Genomic DNA, 14,899 nt, shown 5'->3' on the forward strand with positions numbered 1-14,899 from the left:
ATAAATCTCATCCTGATACTACAGCTAACCCATCCTCTAGGCAAGGCAACTTTATTTATATTGCATATTCCATACACATTGGTAATTCAAAGTGCTTTACATAAAAGAAAGTAAAATAATCATGAAGAAAAATAATCACAAAAATAAAACAAACAATTTGAAACCTTATAAATAATTAATATAATAATATAATATAAATAATAATTATATAATAATATATTATTATTAAGACATTCAATAAATGTATCATGGAACCTAATGTAATCGATCTTTGGAGAATCCTGAATACTGCATCTAAGGACCTTTTTTCTAATAGACATAAAACTTTCTCTAGGATAGATTACATATTTCTCAGCCCATCACTAATTTAATCTAACTCTTCCATCTCTATATTACCAACTTTATTTTCTGATCACTCTGCAGTGTTATGTAATGTTCACCTTTCCAACATAAAGACTAAGGCCCCTAGATGGCATCTAAACACATCATTAGGCTACTAAATAATCAGACATTCATTAATTCACTAAAAGATCGTATAAAGGAGTTTTTTTTTTTTTTTTTTGAATGAAAGTATCTTTCTTTTGATGTAAACCCTCAAATATTGTGTGAAATGAGAAAGTGTGCAATACAAGGATTCTGTAAATACTTTTCTTCTGCTCTTGCCAAAGCAAAACCCCACCAATTTACACAATTAGAAAATAAGTTTAAATTATTAAAAAATGTAGAGTTTATTACTTATTGGCCTTCAGGCTGAGGGAATGAGATTCTAAGGAATATATCAGCGCAATAAAATCTTCGGTTGACCAGGTAACCACAAATTCAGTTTTAATTAACAACATATTTAAGGGGTTTTACACAAATCTGTACAAAACTGAAACCGATTTTGATGAATAATTTTGTAAAGTGTACTTGGATAAATTAGAATTACATCGGATGAAACAGATGGATAACGACTCTTCGAAGGCTCCGTTAAGTTTTGAGGAGGTTCATGAAGCATTAAAAAGCCTTCATTTAATTTTGCTATTGAGCATGGTACATTTCATAAAGATCAAAAAACATTTTGATATCATTGCTTCTTAAAAAGGGTAAAGACTCATTAGACTACTCTAACTATAGGCCAGTATCACTTATTCCATGCAATCTAAAAGTTTATTCTAAAACTCTTGCCTCTCGCATGGAGAAAGTTATTCATAGCTTAAACAAGGAGGACCAAACTGGTTTTTATTAAGGGGCATCACGTGTCCAATAATATGCGGCGACTGTTTCATGTACTTGATTTCGCAGACTCTGTTCTGAAACCTTGTGCAGTCTTGACACAGTGACACAGAAAAAGCCTTTGATAGGCTAGAGTGGAACTATATGTGGGCAGTTACAAGATAAACTGGACCAAGTCTGCTTTAATGCCAGATCCAGAATAAAGCTTGTCACATTGCAGTGCCATATACTTTCAGGAGGATTGGCTGTGCCAGTTTTTTAATTATATCATTGGTCATTACAAGCAGCATTATTCTATGTGGTGACATTATTTCTGACGTAATTAACTGAAACAGGAAGAGAGGGCGGGACATATCTAGCAGCCTCCCCCTTTTTAAAGTAGCCAATAGCATTTTGATTATGTCTGCTTGGGCCAGAAACGTTGAGCTAGGTAAAGCGACTATACTTATAGTGCAGAAGGTGGGCGCTTCAGATTCTAGAGAATATTTGATTGGTCAGAAGTAGAGGTGCTCCGATCACGATCGGCCGATCGTTATGCGTATCTCCTCAGTAAAGCCGGTTTTCTAATCAGCGGTTAATTCCATCAGGTGCGTGATTTCACATAGAGCAGCTGTTACTACACAGAGCCGTTGTTAATAGAGAAGATGCGCAAATCACGTGAATTTTCAGCCTTTATTGGCCCATCTTCTCAGTTAACAACAGCTCTGTGTAGTAACAGCTGCTCTATGTGAAATCACGCACCTGATGGAAGTAACTGCTGATTAGAAAACCGGCTTTACTGACGAGATGCGCATTAACGATCGGCCGATCGTGATCGGAGCACCCCTAGTCAGAGTAAGGCAAGGATAAACTATTATTTTTTAAAAGATTAATCTAACGATTAATTTTTTCAGACCGATTCGATTTCGATTATCTCCCCATTGACTACAATTTATACATGTTGATTTACATATCTGAATGAAAAAAACATGAATTCCTTAACATTGCAATATATGTTTATTGCTCTTAAAATTACAAAATAAAAGACTGACTAAGAATGCATTACTTTGCACTTGTATAGAGATAGCATTCAATAAAACCTTGAAGCCTTGAAAACACATAGCTTACTGAAACAAGCTTACTGAACACATAGGGCCTAGTTTACTGAAAAAAAGTTCTTCTTTCAGATGAAAATAACAACAACTTGATGTCTAGCATTCAATAAAAAAGGTCACCCAAAATACTTGTTTAGAGCAATTGAAAGAATACAGTAACCAATGTAAACTTGAGGGCTTTAAGCTAATATAGAGAGTGCTTTTCCAAAATTTAGATGACAAAGTCCACACTAATTAATTAATAATTATTTATTACCGTCGACTGTGAGTGACGTTACTTCCCAATGCAAACACGCCCAATAAAATGGCCCCATCCGTCACTTGATTGACAGGTTTCCGTGTAGATGTTGAAAATTTAAATGCAAAAGGAATTGCGATTCCATTTGAATTGCGATTCCATTTGAGTTTTGGCAGTTTGCATGCACAGTGCAGAGAAAGTGAAAAAAGCAAATGTGATAATTAATATTGCTATTTAAATATGGCAGTCTCACAGATCGTAAGATATGGGAAACACAATTGCAAACGGACTTTGCATTTCCATTTTAAATTTGGCAGACACCGTGTGTTCGCTTAAACGAAAATGCAAACGTTAATGCGTGATTTGCATTTGCGTTTGGATTATGTCACATTTAATGCGTCCACAAATTGAAAACGCTATTGCAAATGGAATAGAATAGAATAGAATTTGCAATTCCTTTTGAATAAAGTCCGGAATATAATTCCATACATCTCACAAGAGGCTTAAAATGAAACTGAAATCGACCTAAAACTGTCATATCTGTAACACTGTATCATCAGGTACCTTTCTGCACATGTTCTGGGAATGTCCAATTGTTGTCAACCTATGAACTCATGTAAATTCAGTTTTGTCCTTTTTACTTCAAATCTATTACATGTCTAATCCAGGTTTATGATTTCTCAACAATAATTCTAACTTCTGTATAAATTCATTAAAGAAGAGAATGCTGTTTGCTGGTGTTAAAGCTGCAAAGAAGACAATAATACAAAACTGGTTTACTCCTCACATGTGTGCAAAAACATTTTGGATTCATAGCCCCCTTTAAGATAGTAACCTGTAAATCTACAAGATGGCTAGTTTGGCTGTATTTGTTAAGTCTGTTGTTGAATCTCAGGCCAGAGAGAAACCTTTTTTTTATTATTATTATTTTTGTTTTGCGGTGTCATCCAGTGTTGTTTCAATGTCCTGCACCATATCAGCAATGTGTTCTGTTACAATTCTTTGAGAAAAACTGACAATTTGGAAGAGCTTTACTTTGTCTGGCGCTAGCAGCTCGGCACCAGCAACAAGACACTCTTTCACGAACTCACCTTCTAAATGAGGTCTTACAGTAGATTCTTAGCTATAATCTTGCTTACCACAAAACTTGAATAAATAATATTCTCTCTGTCAGAATGCGGTCTTGTGTAAACTGCTTGTTGGGCACCCAAATTCTGCAGTAGAGTGTTAATTTTAGCTGAGCGCATTTTTACTTGCAACTCATATGGCCCAGAGGCCTGACGTTCCCCACCCCTACTCTAAATTCTGCATATTAATGAGGTCTACAAAAGTACAAACAGTGCATCAATTCACTGACATTTGAAAGATGCATGCGAGGTCAATCAGTAGAATGCTCATCATTCTTTACATATTTCTATTTTTTTTATATTGTATTCATACAAAGGTGGAAAAGACAATTTGTCATATGATGGGAGAATCCAAATACCCACTGCTGTCTAAAAATGGGGACTTTATAATTGGAACACTTTTTGCAATTCACAGTAAAGAAACATTACCATCATTTGAGTTCAGACAAAAACCTCAACACCTCTTTTGTTCCAGGTATGTTGCATAGGAAATATAATTTTAATAAAAACAGATTTGTTATTGGTAGCATATATATATATATATATATATATATATATATATATATATATATATATATATATATATATATATAACTTTGTTTACTCATGCAGACCTGATTTAAATGTCTTCACAGTGTGAATCTAATAGACTTTCGGATGGCTCAAACGATGATATTTGCCATTGAGGAGATTAACACAAATGAAAGTTTGCTTCCAAATATTTCTATTGGCTACAGAATCTATGATACATGTGGTTCAAGACTGTCTTCGATGAGTGCAACTTTGGCATTGATGAATGGTCAGGAGTTTGCAGCAGGAGATCGATGCAATGGACAGTCTCCAATACATGCTATCATAGGAGAAACAGAGTCTTCTGCTACAGTGATTCTTTCTAGAACAACAGGTCCTTTTAAAATTCCTGTGGTAAGGATCAATGATAGTAGAAGTTTGACCATTGTGATACTACACTGATTATGTACTGTTGCATTCTTTTCTGTGCTTTCTTTTTCAGATAAGTCCCTCTGCTACATGTGAATGCCTCAGTAATAGGAAAGATTACCCATCATTCTTCAGGACTATTGCTAGTGATTACCACCAAAGCAGAGCACTTGCATATATTGTCAAGCACTTTGGCTGGTCTTGGGTTGGAGCTGTGAACAGTGACAATGACTACGGAAACAATGGAATGGCCATATTTCTGAAAACAGCCCAGGAGGAGGGAATTTGTGTGGAGTACTCTGTGAAATTCCATCGGACAGAGCCTGAAAAACTCCAAAGAGTGGTAGAGACAGTAAAAAGGGGCACTGCAAAAGTGATTGTTGCATTTCTTTCTCAAGTTGAGATGGGCAATCTGTTTGATCAGCTAAGTGTTCAGAACATTACAAACCTCCAAATAATTGGAGTGGAGGCTTGGATAACTTCAGAAAGTTTGATGATTCCAAACAGTTTTCATGTTCTGGGAGGGTCACTGGGGTTTGCAGTGAGAAAAACTAATATAGAGGGGTTTGCAGATTATGTTACAAAAACATTCTGGCACACAGCTTTTCCATGCTTACAGAGGGAGGGCAATTCATCTCAATATGGATTAAATTGCAGCAGTTATCAGGATCTGCTTGTGCTGAAAAATTACAATGAAGATTTAACTGAACAAAGATATTCAAACAATGTCTACAAAGCAGTTTATGCAATAGCATATTCACTACACAGTTTGCTCCAGTGCACAAAAAAAGGAGGTTGTGAAAAAAGTCTCACAATACAACCACAGCAGGTAAAAAGTGCTATAAAATAAGGTGACCAGACATGCCACTTCCTGGTAACACGTTCTGCCCAGGGTTTTTCTAAACTGACTAAAAAAACATTAAAAGTACCACAAGAGTGATTCAAAATCATAAAGGAGCCGTCTGCTCTGCTCTCTATCACTTTTTTTTAGTACTTAGATGCCATACAGTACAGCGATGGATATGGACAGCGCAAACAGCCAAAATGACTGGGCAGAATGTGTCCCACGGAAGTGGCACATCTAGTCACCCACACACACACACACACACACACAAACACACACACACACACACACACACACACACACACACACATATATATATATATATATATATATATATATATATATATATAGTGAAAGGATAAACTTTTTGGACTGAATTTTTTACTTTTTTTTTACTAGGTGGTTGAGGCTCTGAAAAAGATAAATTCCACCTTAAAGACAGGAGATCACGTGTGGTTTGACAGCAGTGGAGCAGTTGTAGCACAATATGAAGTTGTGAACTGGCAACAGGACCTAAATGGATCAATCCAGTTTAAGCCAGTGGGATACTATGATGCCTCAGTGCCCCCTGACCAACAGTTTGTGCTCAACACTGAAAACATAATTTGGGCTGGAGGGCAGTTGGAGGTAAATACCTTGGTTATCCCAAGTTTAAATGGGGTTAGCATTATGTCAGTTAGTCATTGTGTCAAGTAGAAAGGGAATGCTTGTATTAACCTTTAGATTTTACATATAGATTACAATACAGATTACTTCACAGAGCTTCTCTCTCTCTCTCTCTCTCTCTCTTTATGTTTAGGAAAGGAAACATTTAAATAAATAAATAAATAAGCTCTGTAACACTTTCTATAGAGCCTGTATGTATGATACATTATAAGGGAATTATTAAGGCATTATAATGAATGCATAATGCATAAAAAAGCACTTATAATATGTTATATAAACTCATGAATAATCATAATAACAATTATAATACATCATAATTCTAACATATATAATTAAGATTATGATTATTTATAACAAACAATGAACACCATATTAAATCTACTGCATTTACAGTATCATATCTTGACATTGTTTAAGATCTGAGTATCTTACTACAGCTTTTGAGTGGTTAGATTTTGAGTGTCATTTCAGTGTTTCCTATGGAGCTAATGTTAATTGATTTGAGCTTAATACTCCAACTAAAAAAAATACAAAATTAAAGAAAAATGCAATGTTTTATAAGGTTACATTTTATTTTGATGGTCCCCTTAATCAATCAACAATGAGCAACTTTGCAACTACACGCCAACTAACTCTCATTAGAGTATTAGTGTAATGGCCGGAAGAAGGGGTGGAAGCAAGTGCAAGTTAAATGATAATTTAATGAGCAGTCAAATAAACAAGTAACATGAAGACAAGATGATGGGTGAGTGCGGTAAGTCTGATAGGGATCCGGGGAGTGACAATGTCCGATGACAATGTCCATTGGTGATCCAGGGAGTGGCAGTGAGAAGAGGCAGCAGGAGAGCGTGACACAGGGACTGATGAGCGAGCCGTGAAGGTGATGCATAAAGTCCATGGAAAGGGAGGAGTGGATGGGGTTCCGAAGATGAAGACGATACAACGACGAGAAGAACACATAGAACAGGAATGAGAGATCAGGAACAAACACTGGGACTGCATACAACGCTCTGACAAACACAAGACAAAAGACAGGGCAATATGTAGGGATTGGGTAATGAGTAGCAGCTAATGTAGATGAGCAATTAACAGACACATGAAACAATCAGTGCAGACACGAGACAGACAAAAAATCCACCCACATAGTGCAAATCCTGAGGCCACGGTTTACCAACCGTGACAGTACCCTCCCCTCTAGGAACACCTCCTGGTGTTCCCAGACAACCCTACCTGTCGACAGAAATCATCAATCAGGGAGTGATCCAGTATGTCCCTAGCAGGTACCAAACTCCTCTCCTCCGGACCGTAACCCTCCCAGTCCACCAAGTATTGCAATGCTCGTCCCCTCCGTCTTGAGTCCAGAATACAATTGACCAAATAGGTGGGCTCCCCATCTATGAGTCATGGCGGTGGGGGAACCAGGATGGGCAGGTTAGTTTGTGAATAAAACACAGGCTTAATTTTGGATACATGGAAGGCAGGATGAATCCTCCTGTACGCCAGAGGTAGTTTGAGGCAGACTGTCACCGGACTAATAATCTTGGTGACAGGGAACGGGCCAATAAATTTGGGAGACTTATTAGAAAACCACACTTTTTGACCCACAACGTATATGGGAAGCTTAGACCGTTGGCGATCGGCCTTGACCGTGGTGCTCTCCTTCACCTGTAGCAGAGTCTCAGATTCCAGACTAGGAAAAATAGGTTGCTGGTAACCTATGCTACACTCAAACGGGGACACAGGCCTATGGCTGACACTGGTAGAGAGTCATGAGTGTACTCAACCATAGAGTCTAAACATCGCAACGTTCTCTCTGTATCCTGGTTGGCCCGCTCAGACTGACCATTGCTCTGTGTATGATAACCCAAAGACAGACTAACCATTGCTCTTAACAATTTACAAAACTCTTTCCAAAATTTGGACACAAATTGGGATCCCCTGTCAGAAACCACATCTACCGGGAGGCCATGTAGCTGAAAGACGTGATCAATTACAGATTAATTGATACAAATTACAGCTGTCTCCTTAGCTGAGGGTAATTTGGGCAAGGGATTGAAATGTGCCACCTTTTGGAATTGGTCCACTATGGTCAAAATGACCGTCATGCCATTAGAGGGCGTTAACAAAACCTAGAGCGATGTGGTACCAGGGTCTTGAAGGGACAGACAGCGGTTGAAGAAGCCCATCCGGAGGTCGGTTAGACGTCTTACCACTGGCGCAAACTGAGCAGGCCAAAACAAAATTGTAAATGTCGCAAGCCATAAGTGGCCACCAGAATCTTTGCTTTACTAAGCACTTGGTGTGGCTTATCACTGGATGACAAGCGACATTGGAGCAGTGACCCCACTGAATAACGTCGGACCGTAACTCCTCTGGAATGAACAACCGATTGGGTGGGCACCCAGGCGGAGGCGTTACCCCTTCTAAGGCCGTCTTGACCTTCGACTCGACCTCCCATATGAGTGATGACATGACTATACACTCAGGTAAAATACACTCAGGAGTCACTGGGCGTTCAGAAGGATCAAAAAGACTTAACAAAGAATCGGGTTTGACTTTTTTGGAACCCGGCCGGTACGATAGGGAAAAATCAAATGACCGAAAAAAGTTCCCACTGAGTCTGCCTGGAGTTGAGTCTTTTGGCAGTTCTAATATATTCTAGGTTCTTGTGATCGGTCCAGACGATGAAAGGTACCCCCGACCCCTCCAACCAATGATGCCACTCCTCCAATGCTAATTTGATGGCCAATAACTCTCTGTTACCAATGTCATAATTACATTCGGCAGGAGATAAACGATGAGAAAAGAACGCGCACGGATGCATCTTGTTGTCTGAGGCAGCACGTTGGGAAAGAACTGCACCTACTCCCACCTCTGATGCGTCAACCTCGACCACGAACTGGATGGAAAATACAGTTTCGGCTGTATTAGACCACCAGAAAGCAGTACTGGGGGAGGTCAAGGCGGTCAGAGGTGAGACTAGTTGGCTGAAATTGCGAATAAAACACAGATAAAAATTGGTGAACCCCAGAAACCGCTGTAGGGCCTTATGGGAATCTGGACTTGGCCAATCTATCACAGCCTTAACCTTGTCAGGATCCATACATATTCCCTCAGACGAGACGATGCAACCCAGGAAGTGAACAGACTGTGCATGGAATACGCATTTCTCCGCCTTGACAAAAAGACCAATCTCTAGTAATCTCTGGAGCACTCGTTTGACGTGTTGCACGTGTTCCTGGAGAGACGAAGAAAAAAATCAGTATGTCATCCAGGTAAACATATATAAACCGATCTACCACATCTCTCAACACGTCATTAACGAGTGCTTGGAAAACCCCTGGCGAGTTGAAGAGCCTGAACGGCATCACCAAGTATTCAAAGTGCCCTCTAGGGGAGTTAAAAGTGGTTGTCCACTCATCCCCCTTCCTAATGCGGACCAAATGATAAGAGTTGCATAAATCCAGTTTTGTGTAGACGGATGCTCCCTGTAACCGCTCGAATGCTGAAGACATCAACGACAAAGAATAGGTAAGCTTTACTGTGATGATGTTCAGCTCTCAGTAATCAATACAAGGCCGCAGGGAACCATCCTTCTTACCAACAAAAAAGAAACCCACCCCCACTGGAGAAGAGGAAGGGCACATGAACCTCGATGCTAAAGAATCAGAAATAGATTTCCCCATGGCCTCCCTCTCCAGAATGGAAGGAGAGTAAAGTTTGCCTTTAGGTGTGGACTTTAACTCTATGGCACAGTCATAGGTACGATGCGGAGGGAGAGAAGCAGTGGACTTACTGAACACTTCCTTCAGGTCCAGGTACTCTGCTGGCACATTTGACAGAATCGTAGCCTCCTCCTGAAAGACGGAAACAGACACAGCAGGACAAGCAGAAACCAGATACGACTCATGACAACGTTCACTCCACAAGGTGATGGTGTTGGAAACCCAATCCACTCGTGGGTTGTGCTTGACTAGCCAGGGGTGACCTAAAACGATGGGTGCCACAGGGGAGTCCATGAGGAGGAAGGGAAGGGTTTCAGTGTGGTGGCCGGAGGTGAGGAGAATTATGGGTCCTGTAGTGTGGGTGATATGAGGCAGTTCCTGGCCATTGAGTAATCTGATGTGATTACCGATTACCCACCTCAGTTTCACCGGAAGGAGAGTTGATGACATTTGAGGACTTCCCGGCGGAGATCTCACCCAATAGTAGCCTCAATCTTACTACCGGACTGACTCCTTTTACCAGGCAGGAAAGCAGAAGATGTCCAGAGACACCGCAATACAGGCACAGTCCGGGGCATCTCTGTCTCCTCCTGGGTCAGTCGAGCTCTACTCACCTGCATGGGTTCGTGATCGATGACGGGACCGACCATGTTCTCCCGGCTCGAGTTGCCACTCTCAGGGGTGCCGGGAAGACGTGTGTGACAGGCCTACGCCCCAGGTGGTCAATACGAGTGTCCATGCGGAGCGCCAAGTCGATGAGTCCATTGAGGCTGGTTGGCAACTCGAGAAGTAAGTAAGTAAGACTTAAGAAAGTGATGTGGAACTCGCTGCTTCCATGTTGGGTCAGATCGTTCTGTAACTGCTCCGGGTGTGTGTTCACAGTATGTGTGTGTGTGTTCACTGCTCTGTGTGTGTGCACTTTGGATGGGTTAAATGCAGAGCACAAATTCTGAGTATGGGTCACCATACTTGGCTGAATGTCACGTCACTTTCGTCACTTTCACTTTTACTTTCACTTTAACGGCCGGAAGAAGGGGAGGAAGCAAGTGCAAGTTAAATTATATTTTAATGAGCAGTCAAACAAATAAGTAACATGAACACAGGATGATGGGTGAGTGCAGTAAGTCTGATAACGATCCGGGGAGTGACAATGTCCAATGGTGATCCAGGGAGTGGCGGTGAGTAGAGGAAGCAGTAGAGCAAGACACAGGGACTGAGATGAGCGAGCTGTGAAGGTGATGGGTGAAGTCCATGGAAGGTGAGGAGTGGATGGGGTTCAACGACGAGAAGAACACACAGAACAGGAACGAGAGATCAGGAACAAACACTGGGACTGCATAGAACCCTCTGACAAACACAAGATGAAAGACAGGGCAATATGTATGGATCGGGTAATGAGTAGCAGCTGGTGTAGATGAACAATTAATGGAGATGCCTACATGAAACAATCAGTGCTGACGCGAGACACACACAAACTCAAGAATAGTAGACTCTAGTATGGTAGAATAAGTTGATGAACTTGCATAGACATTTATATTCAGTTTATCTGTTGGTTGACCCCAGAAAATAACGTGTTGGCATATATTTACAGTAGCAGACACACTAATACTCTGATGACCACTAGTTGCAAATAAAGTTGCAGAGTTACTTATCAACAGCTGTCTAAATGGTGCCATCAAAATAATCAAACTGATATTACAATAAAAATAGTTCAAAGCAAACGTGACATATTACACATTCATGTGATCTGTTATCTGATCTTATGGCTGTTTGAGAGAAAAAAAAACCTATGAGAAATATAATCCATTGTAAAAGTGGATGCAACATGTTCATTGTGTTATAAATCATCATACTCTTACAAGCTATAACCAGAAATAAGTAAATAGTATAATATATTAAAACTTTTCTTATGAATATTCCTGAGATGATAAAACATATTATAAGGTTTTTTATAATGTATTATGCATTAATTATAATGCCTTATATACCTTTATAATGTATTGTAAATACAGGCGTTCCCAAAAGCTCTAAATCAGTTTTTCTCAATAAAATAGGTGCCATTTGATATTTGCAAAATGTAACACTTTAAATTCTATATTCTATTCTACATCCAAAAAATATATATATATTCATTTCACACAGACCATGTAATTCTGCTTGTGGAATTTGTTGTACATTGTAGAAGCCAAGGTCTGTGTGCAGTGAGAGCTGTCCTACAGGAACTAGGAAGGCTGCACAGAAAGGAAGACCTGTCTGCTGTTATGACTGTATTCCATGTGCAGAAGGAGAAATCAGTAATGAGACAGGTAATCTTCAGCCCATCTCAAAGCTTCAAAGAAAACTGGTTAGTTGTTTTGTTTGTGTTTTCCTTCTGTTGTTAAGGATGCAGGTTCTTATCAAGAGACTTTACGAATGAAGTAACTTCACCCTTTGTCTCTAACTACAGTGAACACCGCTTCCTTTCCAGATTCAAATAACTGCAAGCAGTGTCCAGGGGAATACTGGTCTAATGCTGACAAAGATAAATGTGTGTTAAAGCCTATAGAGTTTCTGTCATTCACAGAAAATATGGGTATTGTGCTAGTCTTTTTCTCACTTTTTGGAGTAGGAATAACTGCACTGGTAGCCATACTTTTTTACAGAAAAAAGGACACCCCCATAGTAAAAGCCAACAACTCAGAGCTGAGTTTTTTGCTGCTCTTCTCACTGACTTTTTGTTTTCTCTGTTCACTTACTTTCATTGGTCGGCCCACTGAGTGGTCCTGTATGTTGCGTCACACAGCATTTGGGATCACTTTTGTCCTCTGTATCTCCTGTGTTCTGGGAAAAACAATAGTGGTGTTAATGGCCTTCAAGGCTACACTTCCAGGAAGTAATGTCATGAAATGGTTTGGGCCTGCACAACAACGACTCAATGTTCTTGCCTTTACACTTTTACAGGTTCTTATTTGTGTGCTTTGGTTAACAATATCTCCACCTTTTTCCTACAAAAACATGACATATTATCATGAAAAGATCATTCTTGAATGCAGGCTGGGTTCTATTATTGGTTTTTCTGCTGTACTGGGTTATATTGGCCTATTGGCTGTCTTGTGCTTCATTTTGGCTTTTCTGGCTCGCACATTGCCTGATAACTTTAATGAAGCTAAATTCATCACTTTCAGTATGCTCATATTCTGTGCTGTTTGGATCACATTTATACCAGCTTATGTCAGTTCTCCTGGAAAATTTACTGTGGCTGTGGAGATATTTGCCATTTTAGCCTCAAGCTTTGGTTTATTATTCTGCATATTTGGACCCAAATGCTATATCATCCTGTTTAAGCCTGAACAAAACACAAAGCAACATGTGATGATAAAGAATCCTTCTAAATCATTTTAAGAAATAAAATGGATGTGTAATTATATATATATATATATATATATATATATATATATATATATATATATATATATATATATATATATATATAAGGGGTGTAACGATACGCGTATTCGTATTGAACCATTCGGTACGAGGCTTTCGGTTCGGTACGCGGTACGCATTATGTACCGAACGGTTCGTTGGACTAATTAATTATATTTGAAAAATAAATAAATATATATATGTATATATATATAATGATATGCGTTCAACAAGGTAGCTCAATAACCCAAATGACGTAACAGGCAACGCCCTTGACACCCCCGAAGAAGAAAAAAAACACCAACTTATATGTTTATGTTAGGCTACTCAGTCAGGCGCTCGCTCACTCAGTACACGCTGAGTGAGAGAGCAGTTCATGCAGTGTACGCGGTGGCCAATGCGTTTAACAGACCAGAAATAGAAGATCCTCAAATAACCAACAGCACTGGTGTTTGGGTGCACTTTGGATTCCCTGTAAGCCATGGTGATGGCAAGAGAGTGGTGGATAAAAAAACAACGGTATGTCGCATCTACATGACAATAGGGTACACCAGCGGGAATACAAAAAAAAAACAAAAAAAAAACAGCGGGAATACTTGAAACATGTCAACTCATTTACGCCGACATCACCTTAGTGTGTCAGTATCTGGGAAAAGACGAAAAAAAAAATATCCCCGCAGCATTTAGGCAGACACTTCCAACGGATTCAAACAGGGCAAAAGACATCACCGCGTCGATTGGTAGGCTTCATTTACGTTATAGCCGCAGATATGAGACCTTACTATTTACCATTCATTCTGTCATCACCATTATAGCTTACAGGGAATCCAAAGTGCACCCAAACACCAGACCTGTTGGTTATTGGAGGATCTTATTTTTCTGGTCTGTTAAACACATTAGCCATTTTGCAACGAGCCTTCAGCACGTACTGAGTGAGTGAGCGCCTATAGTGGAAAGCGCAGGTTTTAAGAACATGCTTAATTAGCCCCGTTACAATATTCCTTCACGAGCCCATTTCAGCCAGACCGTAATTCCTGCTTTGTTCCATAAAACATAAGCCCTATATAGTTATAGAGTTCCATATAAAAAGTTACATCTTTGTATTTGTTCATAACTACTACAACAATATAACATTTTCATTTTTTTTATAAGGAGCTGTTTTTGTTTTATACAGTATGCTGCTAAGAAAACACCATAGAAGATGGGTAAAGAATAGCTCCATCATTGTTCAATGTAAAAAACAAAAACAAACATACATTGTTAGTTTTAATAAATAAAACATTTTTTAAAAATCAAGGAAATTTATCTGCCAATTTTTTTTTCATTTTGCTGTATCTAAAACGTACCGAACCGTGACACCAGTGTATCGTATCGAACCGAACCGTGAATTTTGTGAACCGTTACACCCCTAATATGTGTATATATATATATATATATATATATATATATATATATATATATATATATATATATATATATATATATATATATATATATATATGTATATATATATATATATATATATGTATATATATTTTGCCAGATAATTACCAGGACATTTTCTGTCAGATTTATGGACATTTCCTTCAACATTAATACAGAAATTTTTGTAGATTTACATTTTCTTCTGGACCATAAATGGACAA

The 14,899-nt window shown here is 39.0% G+C and overlaps 1 protein-coding gene across 1 annotated transcript; it reads left to right on the forward strand.

The window, feature by feature from the left end:
- The first annotated feature begins 3,937 nt into the window (after positions 1-3,937).
- Positions 3,938-13,229, forward strand: LOC127977367 (extracellular calcium-sensing receptor-like). Its single transcript, XM_052582241.1, has 6 exons — positions 3,938-4,149; positions 4,310-4,598; positions 4,687-5,442; positions 5,857-6,084; positions 12,031-12,154; positions 12,316-13,229. Exons 1-6 carry the CDS (start codon positions 3,938-3,940, stop codon positions 13,227-13,229), a joined length of 2,523 nt encoding a protein of 840 aa, XP_052438201.1.
- Positions 13,230-14,899: the final 1,670 nt, after the last annotated feature.

This window comes from Carassius gibelio, chromosome B18 (genome assembly GCF_023724105.1).
Source record: "Carassius gibelio isolate Cgi1373 ecotype wild population from Czech Republic chromosome B18, carGib1.2-hapl.c, whole genome shotgun sequence".
In the NCBI taxonomy this organism is placed as follows: domain Eukaryota; kingdom Metazoa; phylum Chordata; class Actinopteri; order Cypriniformes; family Cyprinidae; genus Carassius; species Carassius gibelio.

What these genes read in the sequence shown, in the direction of transcription:
- LOC127977367 (XM_052582241.1), top strand. Translation starts at nt 3,938, where the DNA reads ATGCTCATCATTCTTTACATATTTCTATTTTTTTTATATTGTATTCAT. An exon ending in GTCCTTTTAAAATTCCTGTG is followed by an intron (nt 4,599 to 4,686) that starts GTAAGGATCAAT and finishes TTTCTTTTTCAG; the next exon opens with ATAAGTCCCTCTGCTACATG. An exon ending in AGAAATCAGTAATGAGACAG is followed by an intron (nt 12,155 to 12,315) that starts GTAATCTTCAGC and finishes CTTCCTTTCCAG; the next exon opens with ATTCAAATAACTGCAAGCAG.